Consider the following 22,351-nt stretch of genomic DNA (forward strand, 5'->3'; position numbering starts at 1 on the left):
TCTAAACCCATGCCCTTTCTGCCCCATCATGGAGCTTCCCACCCGCATCCGTCACGGATCCGGGTCAGAGGCACTGGCTCAAGCCTCAAGGGAACTTGGGGAGAGGAGTGGGTTGTGAGGGGAACTAGCACTCTAGACTCTTTTGTGGGCCACAGTGGGAGGCAGTAGAATGTTCCTGCCTCCCAGCAGCAGCTCTCCTCGAGAAAAGCAGCCCTCCTTTGCCCTCAGCAGAGACTGACAGGATTGGCCCACAGCTGCCGGTTTCCACCTCCATCCAGCCTCCCGATTATGGTTGCTTATCTTTCAGAGATCAAAGCCTTCCAGTCCGGGACGCCTAGCGGGCTCAGTCAGAGCATGCGACTGTTGATCTCTGGGTTGTGAGTTCAAGCCCCAGGCTTGGTATGGAGATTACTTGAAAGTAAACTCTTAAAAAAAAAAAAATCCTGGGGCACCTGGGTGGCTCAGTCGTTAAGCGTCTGCCTTCGGCTCAGGTCATGATCCTGGGGTCCTGGGGCTCGATCCTCGAGCCCGCATCGGGCTCCCTGCTCAGCGGGAGGCCTGCCTCTCCCCTCTCCCACTCCCCCTGCTTGTGTTCCCGCTCTCGCTGTCTCTCTCGCTGTCAAATAAATAAATAAAATCTTTAAAAAAAAAAAAATCCAGTTCAGCCTCGCCTACGGCATCATCTCTGCCAGGCTCATGCCAGGCCACTGTCTACCCAGCAAGGAGTCCATGGGTCTTGGTGGGAACAGTAATGGCAGGTGGGCTTGAAGTAAGTGCTTCGGGCACAGTGACAAGTCATGGCTTGCTGGCCCCTGGGGGTGAGCCAGGCCTCAGCCTTCCCAGGAATCTTGGGTGAAAGCGGGGATGACAGACACATAAAAAAGTTTCCTGTAATTATCTCTCGAGGTCTTCCAACAAATATCCACCCTATTTTTCGAGCTCTGCATGACCCTTCCCGGAAGTCAGCTTCTGTCCCTGGCCTCATGATGCTTGGCTGGGTTTTAGAGGCTTATCTGATGATGAAGTAAATCTATTTGCTCCTTTGACCTCCGGCTTTAAGACGTCCTCCCACTTTTCCATCCCGCAGTGTAGCCCTCTGGGCATGGCAGCATTTGGGGAACCAGTTTCTGTGTGTCCTTATCTGGCAAATGAACTTCTGCAAAGGAGCTGGAAAGGCAGGAGAAGAAGAGCGATTATCATGCAGGTGCAGGGAGGGGGGCCTAGAGAAGAGCTCTGTAGATTATCTCCCTCCTAAAAAACGCAACCAGAATCATCAACAAAGTATCGGCTCAGAAACATGCAGAAGAAAAAGAAAGGAATCAGTGTTGGGGTGGTTGGAGCCGAAGAAGCCGAGCTGCCCAGAATGTATCCTGTGAAGGCTGTGAGGAGCAGATAAGAGGGCCCCAGAGGCGGGCAGCACCAGGAGAAGGGCAGCGCGAGGGGGACGGGCAGATCTCCCCACAGAAACCCAAGAGAATAGGGCTTGCTAGCCAGGGACCCGGGGAGCTTGTTTATCAAAGGCTGTAGACTGGCTGAGCCGGAGGCCCCTTTACCGTACTTCAGTGATGCTCAAACAGCCTGTAAATCTGCCCATAACAAGGAGAAAATTAAAGAAATGAATCTGGGCAAATAGAAAAGGAGAACTGGAGACAGCCAGCTCCTGTAGAAAGCCGGGCTTGGGGACATGCGGTGCGGGGGTGGCCGGGTTGGGGCGGGGGGGTCCTGAGATGAGTCCGAATGATCAGGAAAATCGAAGCAATGGTGGGAGGGTCTGGAGCAATGAAGAACTGGAGAGTCTCCCCCCACCTTATGGGGACTGGCACAGACGAACTTTGCAGACCTAGTTTCAGGGAGCCAGAATGATAAGGTAGTTTCACAAGTAGCTTAGTGCAGGGATTCTCAAACCACAATCCCCTGATGGGGACTGAGGGGGGAATAACACCACCACTAGGAACTTAGCTAAGCAGATTCCGGGGCTCACTCCCCACATACTGCATCCGAAACCAGGGGTGGGGGCCGAAGCAAGCTCATGTTTGAGAACCACTGGCTTAGCGTAAGGGGCTGCTGATTGGTATAAACTGTTACCTGAGGTCTATTTTGTCTCCAGGAGAGGTGGCTCTGGGACCTCTTAAGGAAAACTAAAGTTTGTGGGCTGGTTAGTGGTTCTTATCTACAAGATTGCAGCAGCTGGTTTCAGTTGACTAAAATGGCCCTTTAAATAAATACAAAGCAAAGGATAAAGATTAAATTATATTAGCAGCCTAGGAGCAGAAGGGCCAGACTGCCTAAAAAAACAGCTAGAGATTTTATTAATATTTAAATTGCAGGGAAACCACAGCTGCAGCCTTTGACTCCAGCATAGAGATATGCAAATGGGGCTTTCTAAAGAAAGGCAATTTCAGACAGCCCGCGAGGTAACAAGAACAAATAAAATAAATGACTTTGTAATTTATCTTTATTGACTGATGGAGAGCAAGGCGAATAGACAACCCTCACCTAGCAAGAGAGCCGCCACCAGCGGGCTCTCTGAGGGGAGAAGAGACAGCTGGCCTGGAGGGAGAAAGGCAAGCAAGACCCATGAGTGGGGACAGGAAAAACCCAAGGAGGACAAAACAGAAGGAGGCAGATGGGAGGAGAAGATGACTAAATTAGAAGCAAAGAAAAATGGAAGGCCAGCCCTGGGTTCCGTGGACCATCTGATCTTGCCAGCTCTCAGGGGCAACAGCAAGAGTAATCGTTAATGACTATCATTTGCCACATTCCTACTAAGTGCCATGCACTATTCCCAACTACAAATGAGGAATAGGACACTTTGAGAGGTCGAGCAACTTGCCCGAGGTCACACAACAAAAGGAGGTGGCAAAGCCTTGCTCGGGGAAAGATTTGTGCGGGGCTAAACTGTGCTGGGAACCAATCCTAGGAGGCGGTGAGTAACAATCAGGTTAGTGATTGACGGGAGACTACATGCCCAGGCCCTGGTAGCCTCTGTATGCGCCACGGTTGTGAAAGGGAGGGAGAGAAGATCCATTTCTGGCCTTCACATTGCTTACTATTCAATGCGGGAGGCAAGAAAGCCACGGGAAACCCTTACAGAGTTGTGCCTTCTGGTCCAGAAGCCCTCTGGGGGCTATAGGGCAGCACCTCTGGGTGAAGCATCTCAAGCTGACCCTTGGAGCTTGGGTAGGATTTGGCTGGTGAAAAGGAAGCCAGGAGATTCCAGAAGGCCCAAGTGAGAACCCCTGCACCTGGAGGAACTGGGGGAAGGAGCACCTGATCCAGAAAGAGTTGGGAAAGTCTTCTGCAGGTACATTTCTCTGACCAGCGCCCCCACCCCGGTCTTCCCCAACTCGCCATCCCAGGCTGAAACTCTGTCTCTCCAGTGCCTCACCTGCTGCGCCCTCTTAGGCACCCTGGCCACCAAACATGGGGACCCGCGGGTTTTGCTCACACTGTAACTTGTCCTCAGCGCATCCTGCTCTGCCAGCCCCACAGGCCCTGCCCACGACACCTCCTGCAGAGAACCTCCACCCGTCTTCCAGGCCAGAGTCTCTCCCACCGACAGAACACCCCAGAAGTTTGCTTTATTTAATGACACTTTCTTCCGTCGATAAGTTATTTGTGTGTATACGCTCTTTTCTCCATTTGACCAGAACGTCTTTAGGGGCAGGATTAGTATCATTTTATCTTTGTTTGGAACCCAGCCTCAGTACCTGACAGATACTTTGTTGGGTACCCAATGAGGATTTGTTGAATGGATGAGTTCAAGGATGAATGAATGGACGCACTGAGTGAAGGGCTTATCCAACTGCCCCACCCCACCCCAGGAACACTAGTCCCTGGAAAACCAGCCACATTCTGCCCCTGGGAGTGCCAGTTCCCTTCAGTCCTTCCCACCCACTTTTCTAGGGCCCTGATTTACTCCAAAAACAGCATAAGAGATCTAAGTGGCCAAGAATTACTTCCTCTTCTCAGCCCACACCTACAGATTTCCTCCTCGATTCCCTCTTGCCTGCCATGAAGCCTACTCCTTTGTGATTAATCAAGCCAACACCCACACAGATGGAGGACATCCATTTCCCCTATCCCTGTGTCTTCCAGCAAGGCCCCCTCCAGGCTGGATACTCAAGACCGATAAACGGCTGCCGCCATCACTGGAGAGATAATTATGATGTTCATGATAATCTCTTTGCAAGTTCAAAGCACCGGCACAACTATTATTTCTCCCTCCTCACTTGTTCCCTGGGAGATGGCCAGGGTAAAAATTGTTATCCCCACTTTACAGGTGATAAAACTGAGGTCCTTATCAAAAGTCACCCAGTGAATTGGTGGCAGAGCCGGAACTAACTAGCCCGGGACCCCCTATTCATTAGAACACAGATGAAAATACCCTCATTATGTTGTCTGGGCTGTGTTTGTTTGGGAGAGGGGGAGTGTGGACCCCGGTTGAGTGGGGACAGGGGCCGGAGAAGATAAAAGAAAGTTTGTGGCCCTGTAAAGTTTCTCTGCAATGCTGCGGCAGTTGGCACTGGTTAATTCCAGAAGAATCTTGTTCTGTTTTGTTTTAAAACATGACCACATGTCCTAGATTAGGGAAGGGGGGGGAGGGTGAATCTGAAGGTAACACAGACACACAGGTAAGCAGATGTTTGCTGTCTTCTGAAAACGACATAAAAGCAAATGGTAGCGCATATTAGCAAGAGGAACTCAAACTGCAACTTCTGGGAGTCTTCCCAGCTGTTAAGCTGTAGGTCTGTGGGATAAACTGGGCCACAAAGGTGTAAAATCTTTCCTTGGTGAAGCCTGTCCCTGGGGCCTGTGGAGGGGAGACCTCTCCTGGGGGCTGAGGGCTCCTGGGGGCTGTCTCAGGGCCCTCCGCAGCTGCCAAAGTAAGAAGCCTGCTGGTGGGATCATCCCCAAGCCCACAGGGGCTCTGAAAGTCATGGGAACGAAGTTTTGTGCCAGAGCCTCCTCTGGTTTCTAACCAAATGCCAGAGAAATTAAGAAGAAAAAGAGTGTTTTTTTTTTTTTTAATTCAAGAGGCCATTTCCTAAAGATAGGGTCCCAGGGCAGTGCTAGGGGAAAGCAGTGATGATCTTTCCTGTCTTCTTCTCTGGCTCCATCCTAAAGCACAGGGCTTGTCCCCCTTCAATCCCAGGCCGGCTCTGGGCTTTGCTCAGCCTTTAGCCCAACACCAGCCTCCATTACTCCTGGACTCCGCTGAGGCCTCAGCGGCTTCCCCGTGCCCCTGGAGGCGGGGATGCAGAGAGGGGCAGAGGGGTACGACACCCGAGCCCAGAGAGGTGGCGGCCGCGCAACTTGGTGACTGCGCTCAATGCCATGGAATTGTACACCTCGAAATGGTTAATTGTATGCTATATGCATTTCACCCCAGTTAAAAACAAAAACTGAGCTGCCCTGGTTGCCCTCTGGGGTGCGGAGAGAAGCTGGGCCGCCGTGAGGGCTGAGGCTCCTTGCAGGGAGCGGCAGTGAGCGACCACGGGAAGGCCGGTCTGCCCACCACCCCCGTTCTCCAGGACCAGATGGGAACTGGGGGCTAGGGAGAAAGGCCCAACGGGGGCAGCGCCGGGGTCTGGGCAGAAGAGAGGCCCTCAGGGAGAGCCCGGAGGCTGCAGCCGCCGCTCATTTGCATCATAAGTGATTGGCTTTCCCTGCTCGTCCCTCATTAGGACACAATGGACAGTTGTGTGCGGTGCAGCAGATCCATTTACCGAGGGAGAGAGGAGGCGAGCAAGAGTGACTGCTGGGCCCTAGAGAAGGGGTAGGTGTGGGGGCAGCCGCCTCCCCTCCCCTGCTGCCTGGGGCCTCTGGGACTCTCACGCTCTCACACGCAGAGCAGGGACTTTAGAGAGTAAGCAAGTCCCTCATTTTACAGATGGGGAGACTGAGGTGGTAGGAGGGGAGGAGAGTTCCGAGGCCAAGCTCACGGCAGAACTGGGGTTTGGAAATCTAGCCTCTCATTAAGGGACTCACTCCACTTGCCTGCAGTACCTTCGCCATCCCCACCTGGTGGTTCAGGGTCGCCCTGGTCTCTTTCCTTCTCTTCCAGGCCTGGGCTTCCATCAGTTCCCTCTCCCTTGTCCATCTCGTCTCTCTATTCCTGCCCCTCTCCGTCTTGTCTCTTTCCCTCCCGATTTCCAGGCAGCTGGGGTAATTACTAAACTTCTAATTAACCCCTGCCCTGACGCGGGTGGGGTTGACAGGAGAGACAGTGATTTTTTGTTTTTTTTTTAAGATTTTATTTATTTATTTGAGAGAGCATGGGAGGGGAGACGGTCAGAGGGTGAAGCAGACTCCCCACTGAGCAGGGAGCCCGATGCGGGATTCAATCCTGGGACTCCAGGATCATGACTTGAGCCGAAGGCGGTCGCTTAACCAACTGAGCCACCCAGGCACCTGAGAGGCAGTGATTTTGAAACTGTCTTGGTGTGTTTGGGGGATCAGTGGGGGGAGAACTGCTATGTGTTGGGCCTATTATAAACCAGGCACTAGGACAGACATTTGACATAGTTTATCTCATTTCATCTTTTCAGTCTTGCCAGGTAGGTATTCTTAGAACTGAGAGAGTAGGAGAGGTTCAGAGAGGTTGGGAAACACGCTGGAGAACACCCAGCAGGCAAATGATAGCTAACTCAAGAGTCCCTGCTCTTCCACCCCACACCCTGGCATAGGGGCTAAAGTGGGGTATGGGGCCCACTGATTCTGGGCTCCTGGGTGGCACAACCTTGCTGAAGGAGGGCCCTTGCTTTGTTGCCCCCCCAGGCTGCACCTGCCTTTCCCCACAACCCTCTCTACCTTCTGGCTCCCACCTTCTTCTGGGCCCCTTTTGCCTGGTGGTGAAGTCTCACAAATGCAAGCTTAGGCCCCCGGGGGATCCGGGGAGACCATGATCAAGAGGGAGAAACTGACAAGCCTAGCCCCAGACCCTCGAGGTCTCCCTCCTCCTGCCACCCCAGCTCCCTGTCTGCCCCTCCCCTTTGTGGGTCAAACTCATCAGCATCTGCTTCTGTCTCATTGTGCTCTGGGGGAAGGGGAGAGTTGGGCGGGGGGCGGGGGGTGTGAGTGGGTGTCTGTGTGCATGAACATAAGGCCTCCGGGTTCATTCTGACACTGAATGAAAAACTCACCAATTATTCGTCCAATCTCATTAATATGCAGACAGACATCTGTTATTTAGGAATCAACAGCAAAGGCATTTTCGTGGGGGGAGGGGCGCTCCCGCACAGGCCCCTGTTCCTTCTGCTTTTGGGGTGGGCAGCTGCTGGGGAGCCTCCCCTCTCTCTGACCCTCACTCCCACCCACGAGGAGAGGGCGTCGGGGATTTACTAGAGAAGGAGACAGACTCGGCTGGAAGGAGGAAGGTGGGAGAGGGGCTGCACTGTGTAGAAGGAACTCTTCTGTTGGCAGAGAGCAAAAGGAGGGGGGGACACCACAGAAGAGCCAAACCCCTTTCTCGGGGAAGCCAGTGTGGAGGCAGAGACCGCTGTATCAGGATTGCCTGCTAGGGTCCTGGTGACCACTGGGAACCTCAGGGACATGACCCCTTCCCCCCACCTCCCTCAGCCTGCAGGACCAGTCTGAGCCTATCTGGGGTGAGGTCACCATGGTAACGTGGGGTTCTCACCCAGACAATGCAGAAAAGTTTATGGGGGAGTTCAGAAAATCGGGGACCAAAGACTTCAGCCCGCCTTTGGAGGACTCATTAACGCTCTCTCTAGCCCTCAGGATAGATGAGGGAGCAACACACAGAGACCTCCCCCTTCCTGTCTTTTCCTGAGCACAAGTAGCCCCCTCCAAGAGGCCTCTCCTGATTCCCTCGGGCAGGCTCAGACGCGGTCAGGCCTGGATGTGAAAGCGGCAGGGAATAAAGGCTGACCCCAGCTCAGCCACCTATGAGGGGTCAAACAGCTCTTCTGTGGCCTTTCTCCTCTCCGACTCTTCCTCAACAACACAGTGAAGTAGATGTGATCAGCTCTTTTCCAGGTGTGAAGCCTGAGGTTCAGACAGGTGCGGAACCTCACCAAAGGCTCCCCAGGGAGGAAGGGGCAGAGCTGAAACCGAGGCCCTCTGCTTCCAAATCTCCAGCTCTTTTTCATGACTGTCCCTTGAGGGAAGGCTGGAGTCCCAAGGGGATGACCCCCGGTCAGCTGAAGCATTTCAGGGGTTAGACCATGTCCCGCCCCTACCCGCACCCCTTCCTTCTCCCTCCTCCCTCCAGGGCAGGCCGATTGCGGGGTTAAGAAACACTGGCAGCATCACAGCGTGATTAGTTGTTTTATTTCATTAAATGATTAACGAGGCTACATTGTTTCCCAACCGGGTGTCTAATTTGTGGGGGAAACAGCTGCGGAGGAGGAAGCTGGGTCTGACTGGGTCTGACTCTGGCATCTGGGGTGGGGGTAGGGGTAGAGTCCTCTCCCTCCAGCCTGCAGGGGCCTTTGAGGATCTAGAAACAGCCCCATTCCCTCCTCCCACCCATTGAGCTCCTCAGCCCAGCAGCACAGGCCCCTCCCCAGGAAGTCAAAAGTCTGGCAACCCAGACCTGCACAGGAGACCACAACCTGTTCCCGGTGGTATTGGAAATGTATTAAACTTTGGGAGTTTCCCCCGCTGATTTATTTTCCTAATTTTGTTCGCTTTAGGCGGATATTGAAATGCATCTGCATTCCCTGAGCGAGGCAGCAGAGAGCAGTTGGGAGAAGAGAGGGGCCCAGACACTCTGCACTTCGGTGGCTATAGGCTTGAGTAGGTTTTGTATCAAAGTCCAAAGTGGGGGGAAAAAAGCCATGGCCCCAAATCCCAGGTTGATGGTGTGGCAGGTCCCTTTGGGGGAGGGGTCAGTCCTCAGAGCCCCCTAGCTGGGCCCCAGCCCTCTCCAGCAGCTTCCATCCAGGACTCGGGACCCTGGAGGAGGGTCTTGGAGTCAGCTCCTAACCTCACCTTGGGTGCCCAAGACCCCTGAAGCTGTCCCAGAATCCTTGAGATTAGCTGAGATGGACCGGGACAGGGTCCTGTAGGAGAGGGAGGGAAAGGGCTGTCTGATGAGCCAGCAGTAGATGGGATTTCCTTTCCTCTCAAGACTGGGCCCTGGCATAGGGAAGGAGAAGCTGTTTTAAAGGACACATCTCAGAGCCAAATCCCCCTAGTCCCCAACACCTCATCCAGATACCCATCTATCCAAAAAACCAAATCTGGTCACTTCCTCTCTGCTTGAAATCCCTGGTGCCTTCTCACATCCTCAGAATGAAGACCTGGTTCCTTTGTGGGCCCTGCGGTGGCCTTGATGTACCTTCCGGGCCTTGTCTTCTGCCCCCCTTGTCAGGGCAGCCCCAACCGTGCCACACTCTTTCTCATCGCCACGTGTTTGCACATGCTATCCCCTCTGCTCAGAGCGCCTTTCCTACCCCTTCCACGCCTGCCAAACAAACTCTCCTGCAGCCCTCAGGACCTGGCTCAGAGGATTGGGCACCTGAGGCTGTAAGGAGCTCCCACAGGCAAGTCACTGTCACACCTGGGGTACCTCTCTTCCCCGTTGGGCTGGCCTCCAGAGCCCAGAGACTGGTCCTTTCACAATCCCAAGCCGGTGTCTAGCACACAGTTGGTGCTCAGTGCATATCCGCTGAATGAACGAGGGAGGGATGGGCTACGAATTCGGGGGGAACCCAGCAGATGGGAGAGTGAGGTTTGTGTTCTATCCCAGAGTGTGTGTCTGGAAGAACTGGCTGGGGCTGGGGCTGGGGGAGGGGACCGCCAGGGATGGTTCCTGGGGGAGAATGTCACCGAAAAGAGGCCAGTGGGAACAGAGCCAGGGAGGGAATGCAGGACAATGTGAAACCAGACTCCCAAGAAAACAGACCAGCACTGTCTTTCGAGACAACAGGATCTCCGCCAGCCCCTCCACCAGCTTTCCTCCTCTCTGGGGTTGGCGTTGGGGGTGGGGGAGGGTGGGCAGTGACCTTAACTCACAGCTGATGTTCCCTCCAAAATCATCCAGGAGCTCAAGACGGAGAGGAGGTGAGAGCCTCTGCCCCTACCTCCAAGGAAACCCCAGGATCAAACTACTGCCCCTTGGGTAACTTCACTGCACATAAGAATCAGCTTCTGTGACATGGAGGTTTTTGAAACTTTCCCTACCCTCACAACTCCTAGAGCACCAGCAGATTCCAAGCTGGGGGTGGAGGTGGTGTACAAGGGGCCTGGACCACTTCAGCAGGACCCCTCCCACTCGAGCAGGGGGCCCCAGCTGGGCTGAGGAATGAATTGCACATCAGTCCACTTTAAAACCCCCAAATGGCCTTAGGATTGTCTGGCTCATTAACTGAGATGAATACTCCCATGATCCCTCACTCCCCCACCTCTGGCTCCTAAAAGGACACTGCTAATCCGACCCATGGCTTTTTTTCCTCTGTGGGCACAGACAAGAAAGTTCTTCCTGAAGTCTAACTTCCCCCCTCCTGCTGCTAGAAATTGGTAGATTGGGTTTTTAGAAAGCAACAAAACTAAAGCCACAGCCGTTTTCCATGGACATGGGCTTTATTTGGGGACAGCTGGGGGAAGGGATTGAGGGAGCTAGGACTGTGGGTAGATGGGGGAGGGGCTTCTCAACTTGCTTTTTAATTTAGTGTGTGTTGCCTGGAGGTTAGGATGAGTGAGAACAGCTGTGGAAGGGAAAGGAGAGGAAAAGGGAAGGCCACAGAATGGACACTTTCCTTAGGGAAGGAAGCCAGGGCCAGGATATGGATACCGGGGCTGGGGAGGGAAGGCACCCTTCATAGACTAAGACTCAACCAAAGTCACTGCTCCATGCTTGCTTCCCCAACCCCCTCCCCAGCCCAGCTCCCAGCCCAGATGCCTGTCCCGCTGGCTTCCTCCACTTGCTGTGGGGAGGAGGGGGATGAGGACGTGGGGAATGGTGGCACCCTTCTGCCTTCAGCTCTCCTGCCCAGGAGAAGCGCTCCCTCAGCCTGCCCTGAGGTCCCTACCAGAGTCAGGCGGTCCGGAAGTCAGGTGCGGCAGGGAACAGCTGTGCCCTCACCGCCCCTCCTTACACTCTGCCCCACGCCGGCCCCTCACATGAGGTTGCAGCTCTTGGCTCGATCCTTGTGTATCTCGCTCTCGGTCCCAGTCCCCCGGTCCGGCCGGCCTGCCAGCTGAGCAGATCTCTGCAGTCCACGGCGTGAGTCAGTACGACGCAGCTGCCTATGGCCACGGCCAAGGGAGGCCACTGTGGCCACGTGGAAGACATCCCTGACGCTGCGCTCAGAGGACCGGGAGGAGCACTCCACGTAGGACACAGCCCCTACCTGCTTGGCCAGCACAGTGCCCTGGAAGGATGGAGTGTATGGAGGAAGTTATGGGGCTTAGCCTGCAGCTCAGCGAGGGGCAGGGAGTCTGAGGGCGTCGGGGTGGGGGTGTGGCCAAGGGATGGGATCGGAGGTCAGAGGTCAGAGGTCAGGGCAAGGGACAAGTAGGGTGGTTTTCAAATCAGAGATAGAGAGGGGCAGAGGTGAGAGGTCTAGGCTGGGACCAGGTCAGAGGTCAAGAGTCCCACCTGCTCATGTGTAACAGGGATAAGCCTCTGCTTGGACAGCTCCCTCAGTGTGGCCAGGTCGGTGCGCATGTCCAGTTTACAGCCAACCAGCACAACCTTGGCATTGGGGCAAAACTCCTGAGTCTCCCCTTGCCACTATTTGGGGGGAAGAAAACAGTTATGGAGGGGTAGGAGGAGGCACACGGTGAACCCTTGCTCCATGCCAGGAGAACACCCTTCCTCACATCATGCAGAAACCATGCACCCCTCTGGACTCTCCCATGCGAGCAAGAAGGTAGGAATGGTGGGCTTGGCCTGGAAGCAGGATGGGGTGTAGGAGATGGGGAGGGAGGAAAGGGCTGGGGTGGGGCTGTGGGGTCAGGGGCCCTGCTTCTACCTCAGTCGCCATAAAGGGTCTACCGGCCTGAAACCTTCCCATTCCCACCCCCTTTCCCAAATTAGTTCCTGAGAACAGACCAGTCTGCCCTCCCTCCCCCATCTGGGAACTAGGGCTGCTTTAGCTGACTTCTGTCCATTCAACGTGGGCTTTTCTCATGGAAATAGAGGCCTGGAGAGGAGACCACAAGGCTCTCCGGAACTCCTGGAGCAGCATTCCCATCCCCTCCATCTGGGGCTCCCACACCCAAGGATATGCGGAGGATGGATAAGGAATCCCTTGAGTACTTCTCCCTGCCCTCCTCTATCTCCCCCAGATGCTGAATCCAGCTCTGAGGACAGACTTTCAGGAAGCAGGGGGTGGGGGGGTGAGAGGGATGGGGAAGGACGAGAGCTTCACACACTCTCCAGCTGATGACCATGCCCCAGACATCACTCCCTCCTCCCGACCCATGTTGTGTCAGGACCATGGTTTCTGTCCCCCTCAGTCTAGCCAGGCTGCTTCCCCAGGCTCCCACCTTTTTGAGGACACTGTCCAGTGTTTCTGGTCGGCTAATGTCGAAGCAGATGAGCACAGCATCTGAATCAGGATAGGCCAGAGGCCGGACGTTATCATAATAAGAGGAACCTGAGAGAAGACAGGGAGGGAGGGGACAGATGAGGGTCTTGAGTGGGTGGGAGGCCTGGAAGGGAATGGGAGACCTTACCAATCCTGGCCAAGGGACGCTAGGAACAGAGAATGGAAAAGAGCAATTATTAATATCCCTCAAGGAGTCTGGGTTTCTCCAAGGAGGGGAGCAGGGAGAGGGGAGGTTAGATGGCAGAAAACAGCTCTCCACTTCCCTAGGGGTTTCTCTAAAAGTAATCATTCTTAATCTTTTCTGAGTCTTTGAGAAGCTCATGAAATCTCTGGACATTCTCAAAATTTTGCATATGCTTTCTGGGCTTTGACAGACATCTTCTAAAGCCCTCCAGGGGAGCTGAGTAAAATAAAAACCCTCCTCCCTCTTTTGGAGGAGGAGGAGGGGCAGGGGCAGAGCTCTCCCACCCATTGGGACATCTCAGATTTCTACACTTCAGTCTATAGAAGCAGTTCCCCACCCCTCAAAGAAATTCTAAATGTCTTTTCTAAACCCAGCCCTATCTCCTAAGAAACATGTTCCAAAATAAATCCATTCTTCCCAACTTTCCCAGGTAGGCAGAATCCAGCTGAGAGGACTGGATACTGGGCTTTCTCTCTCAGGACAAGATTTCTGTGTCTCTGCAAGCTCTGCCTCAGTTTCCCCGGCTTTAAGCAGAAAATTGATTTTCCTTCCTCCTAAAATTGGGTGGATGGGCTGGGCTTACCTGGAGCCCAAGAGTCTAGCCAAGGGAGGGGCAAGGTGGGGGCCTAGGAAGTCAGGGTGACCCCAGGGACTTGGCTACCTGAAGTGTCCCACATGTTGAGCTCAATGCGGCGCTTGTCGATCTCAAAGCTCGCGGTGTAGTTCTCAAACACGGTGGGGACATAACTCTGCAGAGAGGGATGGGTCAAGATGAGATGCTCCAGTCTTCATCCCAGACAAATGCCTTCCTCACTCCCACACAAGGTCCAGCCCAGCCCCTGGACACAAGTTGGTCCGGTTTTGGGCAAAGGGGAGATCCCAGGAGCGGCTGCCTCAGCGGAATATCTGCTAGGTTCCCAGACCCCCTCCCGGTCCCTTCAGCCCCTAGTTCTTCCCCTCTCCAATGCCCAGGACCCCCGACATTCCCCTAGCGTCCCCTCCTGGATCCTCTGGTTATCCCAAATCCCATTCATCTCACCCTGCTCCCCAATTCCTCCCACCCCAATCCTCTGCAGTCCCCCAGAGCCCCCAACGTCTCCCTCGGTCCCTGGTTTTCCGAGCCCTTCTCTCTCGACCCTGGTTACCCCGGCACCCATTTCGGTCCGTCCCTAGGGCCCTAATCACCCATCCCCGCGGCCTCAGCGCCCTCCTCCCAAGACGCGGGTCCCTCACCCCGGGGTAGGCGTCCTTGGCGAACACCTGCAGCAGCGCCGTCTTGCCGCACTCCGCGTCCCCCACCACCACGATCTTGCAGCGGCCGCTCTGCCCCTCCATAGTCCCGGCTACGCGCCGGCCCCCTGCGCAGCCCCCCTCCGGGGCCCCGCTGCCGCCTCCCCCGCCGCTGCAGCTGCAGCCGCTCCGGCCGCCGACACCGGCATCTCGCGGGCCCGCGCCGAGCCCCCGCCCGGGGCCGCGGCCCCCCCTCAGCCCCGCCCCCAGCCCGACGGCCCCGCCCCCGGCCCCGCCTCCCGCCCGCGCAGCCGGAGGGGCGGGGCCCAGAGGAGCTGGGCGGGGCCTGGGGAATCCGAGGGCCCGGACCAGGATTCCAGCGCATGGGGGTGACCTGAGGAACCCTTGTAGGTTTGGGGCGGGCCGAGCCGGGCTTATTTGACTGTTTTGACTTCCTTGGAGAGGGGCGCGGGGCAGAGTTTCGGCGAAGTTCTGAGGGGTAGGGTGAAAGCGGCAAACGCGCGAGGCTCAGGCCTTCCGTGTGCCCACGCGTGCACGCCGGTGTGCTAGTGCGGACACGCGCGGGGGCAGCCATCCACTCCCTGAACAGGAGGGGGCGCGAGATGGTAGGAGGAGGGAGTCTTTTTGGTTCGGTCTTACCCCTCCTCTCTCAACGTCCCGGCAGGGAGTCTTGGGGATATGAGGGTATGGACTCCAACACACCCACCCGGTCAATGGTGACATCATGGCTTTCCGTCCCCATGGCAACGGACGGCCTAGTCTGGGGCTGGGGTGGCTTAACGGCGGGCCTGGACTAGCAGGGAAGTGTGGACTGAGTTTCTCCAGCCAAGCCCAGGGTGGAAAGTTTTGGGGGAGCTGCGTCCTCTGGTGGATACTTCGGGGAGACAGAGATGGGGAGGAAGAGGAAAATTGAATTGCTCACAATGACAGGCCTGATGGAGACATTTAAGGCTTGATCCGGAGTCTAACGATAAATTACACCACTGTTTTGCGTTTGCATGGCATCTTTTACCTTTTAAAAGCGCTTCTTTAAATCGGTTATACTCGATTTAATTTTATCTTTTAGAGCAAGCAATATCACCATTTTACAGAAGGGAAAGTTGAGGCACAGAACTTTAACAGTCAGATGGAAAGTTTTAAAGACTCGGTCTCCCTGCTCCAAGTTGCACTGCAAGACCACACGAATGAGTCACATATGGGTAGAGTTAGAGCCTGAGGAGCAACTTAGTTGGGTTCCAGTCCACAGGTGGCTGGCTCCACAAATCTGATGTAAGCTCAGGTTTTGGGATCGTCCTTCAGATTGTCTTTTTACATATTAACTTGCATAAGGCTTATTATGAATAAATAAGCAAATTAAGTCGCAGTCTGCATGACCTTAAGAATGCCCTCGCGCGGGTCTCTCTCCAGACGTTCATGGTCTCCCACCTTTCGCGCTCCTGCCAACACCCGCGCGGTGGCCCTGGCCCTTTAAGTCGGCCCGCGAGGCCCCGCCCCTCCCGCGCGCAGTCCGCAGCCGCGGCTCCTCCCGACGCGCGCCCCGCCCTCCCCAGCTGTGCACCTTCGGTCCAGCTGCGCGCACGTCGGGAGTCCCAGACATGTCCGCGGAGAGAGAGGTAGCCGAGGCGGCCACCGTGGTGGCGGCGGCCGAAGCAGGGGCCGGAGAAGACGCCTCTTCTCAGCCCCCGAAAGCCGAGGCCGCTGGCGACGCCCAGCCATCCGCGACTTCCGAGGGGGCCGCCGCCGCGTCGCCGCCGCCGCCGCTGCGGTGCCTGGTGCTCACCGGCTTCGGTGGCTACGACAAGGTGAAGCTGCAGAGCCGGCCGGCTGTGTCCCCGGCCCCCGGTCCCGGCCAGCTGACGCTGCGCGTCCGGGCTTGCGGGCTCAACTTCGCCGACCTTATGGCCCGGCAGGGGCTGTACGACCGGCTGCCGCCGCTGCCCCTCACTCCGGGCATGGAGGGCGCCGGCGTCGTGATCGCGGTGGGCGAGGGAGTCAACGACCGCAAGGTGAGCGGGACAGGGCAGGACAGGGAGAGGCTGCCCGGGCCACCGGGTAGTGGGGCTCGAGTGGGCGGGGGGCGGGGGTGTGGCAGGGCGGAGGAAACTGGCACTGACCCGGGCAGACGGGCATGGAAGGCGTTGGAAAGGAGCCTGTGTTACGAGAGCCCTGGGGAATTGGGTTAATATTGGAGGGTAGGTAGTGGAGATAGAGTTATCGCCCCCTCCCCAACCATTTCTAATTGTGGCCGCCGCCCAGCAGCGGCGGCGTGGGTGGTGGTTTGGGGCCGGGGGGGGAGGAAACACAATAAGGCACCCAAGCGCATGCGCACAACGACCTTACCAACTACCCCCCCCCTCCGCCCCCTGCCAACCCCCCCCCCCGATTAAAACCACACTTGTACCTCTGCCACCAAACAATCCCTGGGTAATTGTGGTCTGTGACCCTGGGTACCGATTATGCCTTTTTCCCCGAGGGAGCTTGAGGAGCTCTGTAGTCCGTGTTGGGCGGGGACGCATGACCCTGCCAGAGCCCCAGTCACATGCAGCCCCGTGGTTTGTGGGGGTGTGAGGAGGCCCCTCCCAGAGCAGGGCCGAAGAGACGAGGCACGCCCATCATGGAGGAGAGGGAGCCTGCCACCCGCTCTCCCATCGGCCTTACACTGCCACTCTGATCTTAGGGTTGGTGGGGGCGAGATTGGGTCTCTGGATCTTTGTCTTAAGCTCTCTGTATCCCGTGACTGCACTGTCTCCTCCTCCAGTGACTCAGCCGGCGGGCCACGACCCCAGGCTGCCCTTGGGACCGTTGGGGGCCGGGGGTGGGGGAAACGCCTCTGCTTTCCTCTGGGAGGACCCTCGCCTCAGAAACCCCATTTGGATCGGGATGGGGGGGGTGTGGCACTGGGAGCAGGTTGGCCCAGCTCTGCCGGTCTGTTTCTCCTTTCGCTTATCATTAATCTTGGCAACAAACGCGGACAGCGAAGAGTTCCAAATGAGAAACTTTTTGAGAGACCTGGGGTGAAGCCTTTGCACATCATTTGTTTGAGGATTTCTTTTTAGAATCAGCCCCCTGCAAGAGAGGCCTCCTCAGACTCGGCCTTTCTCTTGCAGGACCTGCTAGTCCCAGATCCCAGAGCTGGAATTCTTGAATTTATTGAGCATGCCAACATCTCCTCCTTAAAGGGCTTCTGCCTCCATCCAGCTCTGGCCCCACCCTTTCCACTGACTTCTGAGTAATCCCACTTTTGAGAAGGTGCTAAGAGGAATTTTGTGTGTGTGTGGTAGGGTGGGGGGAGAATTGTAGTTCATGTTTGAAGGCCACCCACCTAACCTCCCTCCCCACACTTTCCGCTTAGTAAATACAGGATATCCTGTCCAGGGCAAGAACCTGATGTAAGAGGCTGGATTCTGTGGGGAGAGCCCTCCTTCCCTCCTGATGTCTGGACTGGGGAGGGGTTCATGGCCCTGCCCTGTGATGGGCTGAGGGGTTGCCTTTAGCCTGGGTAGGTGAGCCTTGTTCTGGGCCAGATTGGTCACAACCCTGGCTGAACACTGCACTTTCCAGCAGTCCTGGGCTATTTCTGAGTCTCCTAGTCCTGAGTCCTAGAGTGGAATGCTTCCATTCCCCAGACCTCATCTCAGACCAGTGCTTGCAAGGAAAGATCCCAGCCTGCCTTCAGTCCTCTTTGTCAGTGGAGTGTGGGGGCTTGAGAACATGAAAAGGGGTGTGTGTGGGAGTCCCATGCCTTCTTTCCATGGATCCCAAGTCTCTATACAGAATTCCCATCATTCCTGGCAGGGACCACAACAGCCCCGGATTGTCCTGGAATAGCACCCACACTTCTCTCTCCATGGCCTTCAGAGAGTGAGGAGAGGCCTTGCTTTCTCCAGAGATTGCCCCCTTTCCTCTGCCCTCCTCTTGACCCCAGATGCTAAGCTGGAGGGAAAGATTCTGTTTTCCTAGCTCCCTTTCCCTCCTGCAATGAGGCTCTTGTGCAGGTGGCTGGGGCGGGTGGGGGGGTGGGGGGTGGGATGGCTCTTCCTGTTGGATTGCGGCTGTGTGGCTGTCCTTGTCCATCACTCCAACCCCCTGGCTCTGGGTGAAGGTGTTTTCTGGGCCCCCAGTGCTGGCTCAGAAGCTTCTGGTGAGGTGATTGCACAAGCCCTAGCGGTTCAGAGATCTTTACGGGCATTTTATCATTGTTATTACCTAATACTACGAACTGTTTATTCTGTGCCAGACGTTGAGCTAAAAATTGCCAAATGATTTTTTTGCCACTTAATCCTCATAATTGCTCTGCTTTACAGACAGGGAAACTGGGGCTCAAAAAAGTTAAATGGTTTTTATTTGCCCAAGGTCACACTGTCAGTGAACGGCAGAGCCCATTTTTTTAACTAAAACAGTTTGATGTCTTTAACAATACTTCATGCTGCCCTAACTATAAGCTTCTTGCATTCAGCGATCTTACACAATAGTGAAGCATGAGATCCGTAAAGTTGAGATAAGGACAATAACTACCTCAAAGAGCCGGGAAGGATTAATCGAGCGTTTATATGTAATAAACTTATTATAGCACTTATAATACGGCCTGGCCTCTGGTAAGCACTCTGTAAGGGTAAGTTGTTATTGTTTTCCATGGTATTATTATTACGATTAGCATGAGGACTGTGGCCGCTTCTCTTGCTACTTCATTGCTAGGAAGAGGGCCTCGTACATAGTAGAAGGTCATAAATTGCCAGTGGGTGGATGAGCGAGGCGCTGAATGATGCTCTTCTCTCATTCTTCAAGGTAGGGGACCGGGTGATGGTGTTGATCCGGTCAGGCATGTGGCAGGAGGAGGTGACTGTGCCCTCAGCCCAGACCTTCCAGATGCCTGAGGCCATGACCTTTGAGGAAGCCGCTGCCTTGCTGGTCAATTACATCACAGCCTACATGGTCCTCTTCGACTTCGGCAATCTACGGCCCGGCCAGAGCGTCTTGGTACACATGGCCGCAGGTGACAGGCCCCCTCCCTTTATCCCCCCTCCTTACCCCGCCCAGATTTCCTTCGGGCCCCTTCCCTGCAGCCTGTCTGGACGGTCGTCATGACAACACCAGGCTGCCTCGGCCTCTGGCTCCCAGAGGCCTCTGCAGTATTGTTGCCGTGGTAACGTTCAGGCACCAGGTCCAGCCTGGTGTGCTATCCATAGCGACGTCCCCTCACCCGGCACCCCCTCCTTTGCCAGCTGCCCTCCCCCCCAGTTCCCAGGCATGGATATTGGACCTGGTTGTGAGGAGAGAAAGCCTCAGAATGCACCCAGGCCCAATGCAGGTGATGAGCAGAGTCCTTGAGGGGCAAGACTGGAGAGCGGTGGCGGGGTGGCTCCGCGTCCCCGCCTCACGGGAGTGTCTTGCTGCAGGGGGCGTGGGTATGGCCGCCCTGCAGCTGTGCCGCACGGTAGAGAACGTGACGGTGTTCGGGACAGCCTCGGCCAGCAAGCACGAGGTGCTGAAGGAGCACGGGGTCACACACCCCATCGACTATCACACGACTGACTACGTGGAGGAGATCAAGAAGATCTCCCCCAAAGGTGGGGTCGGGGTGTGGGCGGGGGCAGGATGGCCCAGGACAGGGAGGGGCACTCCAGATCTGTGGCTCCTGATGCTGTTCCTGGCTGCCCCCTGCCTTACTCTGTGACAGGAGTGGACATCGTCATGGACCCTCTGGGTGGGTCAGATACGGCCAAGGGCTACAACGTGCTCAAACCCATGGGCAAAGTGGTCACCTATGGTGAGTTCGCGGGCTGGGGGTGGAGAGGGCTGTGGGTCTGAAGGGCAGGATGCAGAGGCCCAGGGACTCCGCTGCCCGAGCGAGCATCAGGGTTATAGGGTTAGGCCGGGCCGGGGAACGCGTTCAGATTGCTGCCTCTGGGGTGTGGCTGATGTCATTCTCATTCCCTGCTTTTCCTGCGAGTCCCACACAGTGAATACTGTGTTCTTTCTGTGCTCCTGTTTGGGGCTTATTCCCGACGCGAAGTCCCATCAGTCTGCCTTCCTTTGTCCTATCCTCCTGGGCTTCTTGGGCAGGCTGCATTTTCATCTGAAAAACTGTTTCACACACACACACAAATGGACAAGTAAATAAAGATGAGGGCAATTCTGAGTCGGCCAGAGTCCACTTGGGCCTGGCAGCCAGCAGCGGGGGGATCATCCTGTCGCTCCCTGCGCCGCTGTGGGTGATTGTGAGAGGCCCACAGGGGGCAGATGAGCGTGGACCGGGACAGGGACGCGCCCGGCACCTGGATTCACAGGCCGCATCTTCTCGTGCCGCAGGAATGGCCAACCTGCTGACGGGCCCCAAGCGGAACCTGGTGGCCCTGGCGCGCACATGGTGGAACCAGTTCAGCGTGAGCGCTCTGCAGCTGCTGCCAGCCAACCGCGCCGTGTGTGGCTTCCACCTGGGCTACCTGGAGGGTGAGGTGGAGCTCATCAGGGGCGTGGTGGCCCGCCTCCTGGCCCTGTACAGCCAGGGCCGCATCAAACCCCACATCGACTCCGTGTGGCCCTTTGAGAAGGTGAGTGGGACGGCTGCGGGGAGGGCTGGGCCGGGACCCCTGCAGGCCGGTGCTCCCAGGGCTGGGGTTCCTGGGAAGAGGAGGGCTGGCTCCTCTCTGCTGGCTCTCTGGAGGGGACCGGACGGCCCTGGGAGCCGAGTCTCATCTTCCTCTCCAGGTGGCGGATGCCATGAGGCAGATGCAGGAGAAGAAGAATGTGGGCAAAGTCCTCCTGGTGCCTGGACCAGAGAAGGAGAACTAGGGCGGGGGCTGGCGGACCCTCAGGGCCCGGGAAGAGAGATGCTGGGGGGCCCCGCATTGTGCTGGTCACCAGACTCTCTCACATTTCACCCTCTATCATCATGCTCTGCCCTCTCTCCCCCGAAGGTCTCCGTCCTGATGACCTCTCCCCTGCCCTGGTCTGTCTCCTTAGGCAGGGCTGCCCCCTCCCCCCCTTCCTGCCCTCGGAAGAGGTTGGGAAGTGACCACTTGGATGTCTGGGCTCTGACAAGGGGACAGGGAGGGCCAGAGGGAGGCCGGCTGCTTCCTGCCCCCACCCTTTCCCTGGGCCTGCTCTGCTGCTTTTGTGCCAAGGTTAGCCGATCCCTTTCCGTCCAGTTCTGTGTGCTTCCCCCTCGGCCTCATCTCCCCCTCCTGCCCCCGCCCCACCCCACCCCACCCCCAAAGAATTGAAACGTCAGCTCAGGATATGGGGCCAATCTTTGTGAATCCAGCATGTCCCTGTCTCGCCCTCGTGTCCCTTCAACCCAGGCCGACCAGTGCCCACCTCTGAACTCTGTCGCCTCGTTGCATGGCCTTGTCCTCTTTTCCCCATCTCCTTAAGCACAGTTGGGCTTCTTCCACCTCCAGGTTTTCTGCCCCTCGTAACCAAGGTTGCCTCTTACAACAAGGGTGGGAATCAGACCTGCTCCCCTAGGTCACAACTGTGGGAGGGACACAGAGCACCCCCCCACCGGTGGCTCCCCACCCTTCACTGAGTTCTCTGGAGTTGTTCTCAGTGCCTTAGCAACGGAAAACCTGTGCGTGTGTGCGTGTGGGGGGATGTCCCTGTCTCACACCTCCTTCTCCACCCCTGTACTCCCCAGTGCCTTCCTCGTTCTGCTGGAGCTGGGGTTTTCCTGCCTCCCAGTCCCGCAACACTGCCAAAAATCTGTGTGTGTGCCCGCGGGTGGGAGGGGGGGCAGCCCCGAGCCTCCTGGGGTCTGTGGCACGTCCTCTCTGGGGCTGTCATTTCTCTATGGGAGGTGGAGGAGAAGAAGGCGGGAAGCTTTCTCAGCCTTGCAGATAAGTGTGGTATTTACCAGCCAGGGCTCTCAGAGGCAATGCCAACTGTTTCTTGTTCTGGGACCAAAGTGAAAATCAAAGCACATTTCCCGCGTCGTCAAGGGAGGCCCACAGCCTTCTCAGAGCAGGGGGGGCAGCTTTTCCAAATTCAGCCACAAACTTTGTTTACACGGGTGGGGAGATGGAACAGGAGAAGGGGGGCGGTGGTTTAGGACCTGGGCCGCTGGAACCAAAGTGGGGACTTCCTGGCATAGGGGTGTAACTCCCCCTGCTCTCCAATGCGGAGTTAGGTAGGGTTATTGCCCAGCCGCTGCCAGTGGGAGGTGGGGGGAGGCGCTCAGCCTCTTCATTGTCTAAACGAGGACGAAACGTGTGAAGTGCGATTTCTGCTTTCGTGTACCCCACCCTGTTTTACCGAAGCTGCCTTTGTGTTTGTGTCAATAAAAAGCCAAACCCTGGGTCTTGGATGTTGCCTCTTGAGAGTTGGAGGGGAAGGTGGGCTCCCGGAAGGCCAGTGCTGAGAGTGGAAGGTTAGGGTTCCTCCTGTCATGCTCAAA

At 56.3% G+C, this 22,351-nt stretch overlaps 2 protein-coding genes across 5 annotated transcripts; one reads left to right on the top strand and one right to left on the bottom strand.

Moving 5' to 3' along the window:
• Positions 1–10,532: 10,532 nt before the first annotated feature.
• On the bottom strand, positions 10,533–15,656 carry RND2 (Rho family GTPase 2). Of its 3 annotated transcripts, none has more exons than XM_081804942.1 (5): positions 15,518–15,656; positions 13,370–13,457; positions 12,463–12,572; positions 11,570–11,704; positions 10,533–11,342 (listed from the first exon to the last, which is right to left on the bottom strand). In XM_081804942.1, exons 1-5 carry the CDS (start codon positions 15,554–15,556, stop codon positions 11,088–11,090), a joined length of 627 nt encoding a protein of 208 aa, XP_081661068.1. In that variant the 5' UTR covers positions 15,557–15,656; the 3' UTR covers positions 10,533–11,087. The 3 variants fall into 3 exon arrangements, with proteins under 3 accessions (XP_081661068.1, XP_006738639.1, XP_030889657.1); XM_006738576.2 differs by lacking the exon at positions 15,518–15,656 and adding an exon at positions 13,942–14,109; XM_031033797.2 differs by lacking the exons at positions 11,570–11,704; positions 15,518–15,656 and adding an exon at positions 13,942–14,117.
• VAT1 (vesicle amine transport 1) lies at positions 15,555–22,252 on the top strand. 2 transcript variants are annotated; one of them, XM_081804937.1, is made up of 6 exons: positions 15,555–15,965; positions 18,745–18,952; positions 19,356–19,526; positions 19,637–19,726; positions 20,269–20,510; positions 20,668–22,252. In XM_081804937.1, exons 1-6 carry the CDS (start codon positions 15,555–15,557, stop codon positions 20,749–20,751), a joined length of 1,206 nt encoding a protein of 401 aa, XP_081661063.1. In that variant the 3' UTR covers positions 20,752–22,252. The 2 variants fall into 2 exon arrangements, with proteins under 2 accessions (XP_081661063.1, XP_081661064.1); XM_081804938.1 differs by lacking the exon at positions 19,356–19,526.
• Positions 22,253–22,351: the final 99 nt, after the last annotated feature.

Source organism: Leptonychotes weddellii, chromosome 15 (assembly GCF_054177405.1).
Source record: "Leptonychotes weddellii isolate Sample4059 chromosome 15, ASM5417740v2, whole genome shotgun sequence".
Lineage (NCBI taxonomy): Eukaryota > Metazoa > Chordata > Mammalia > Carnivora > Phocidae > Leptonychotes > Leptonychotes weddellii.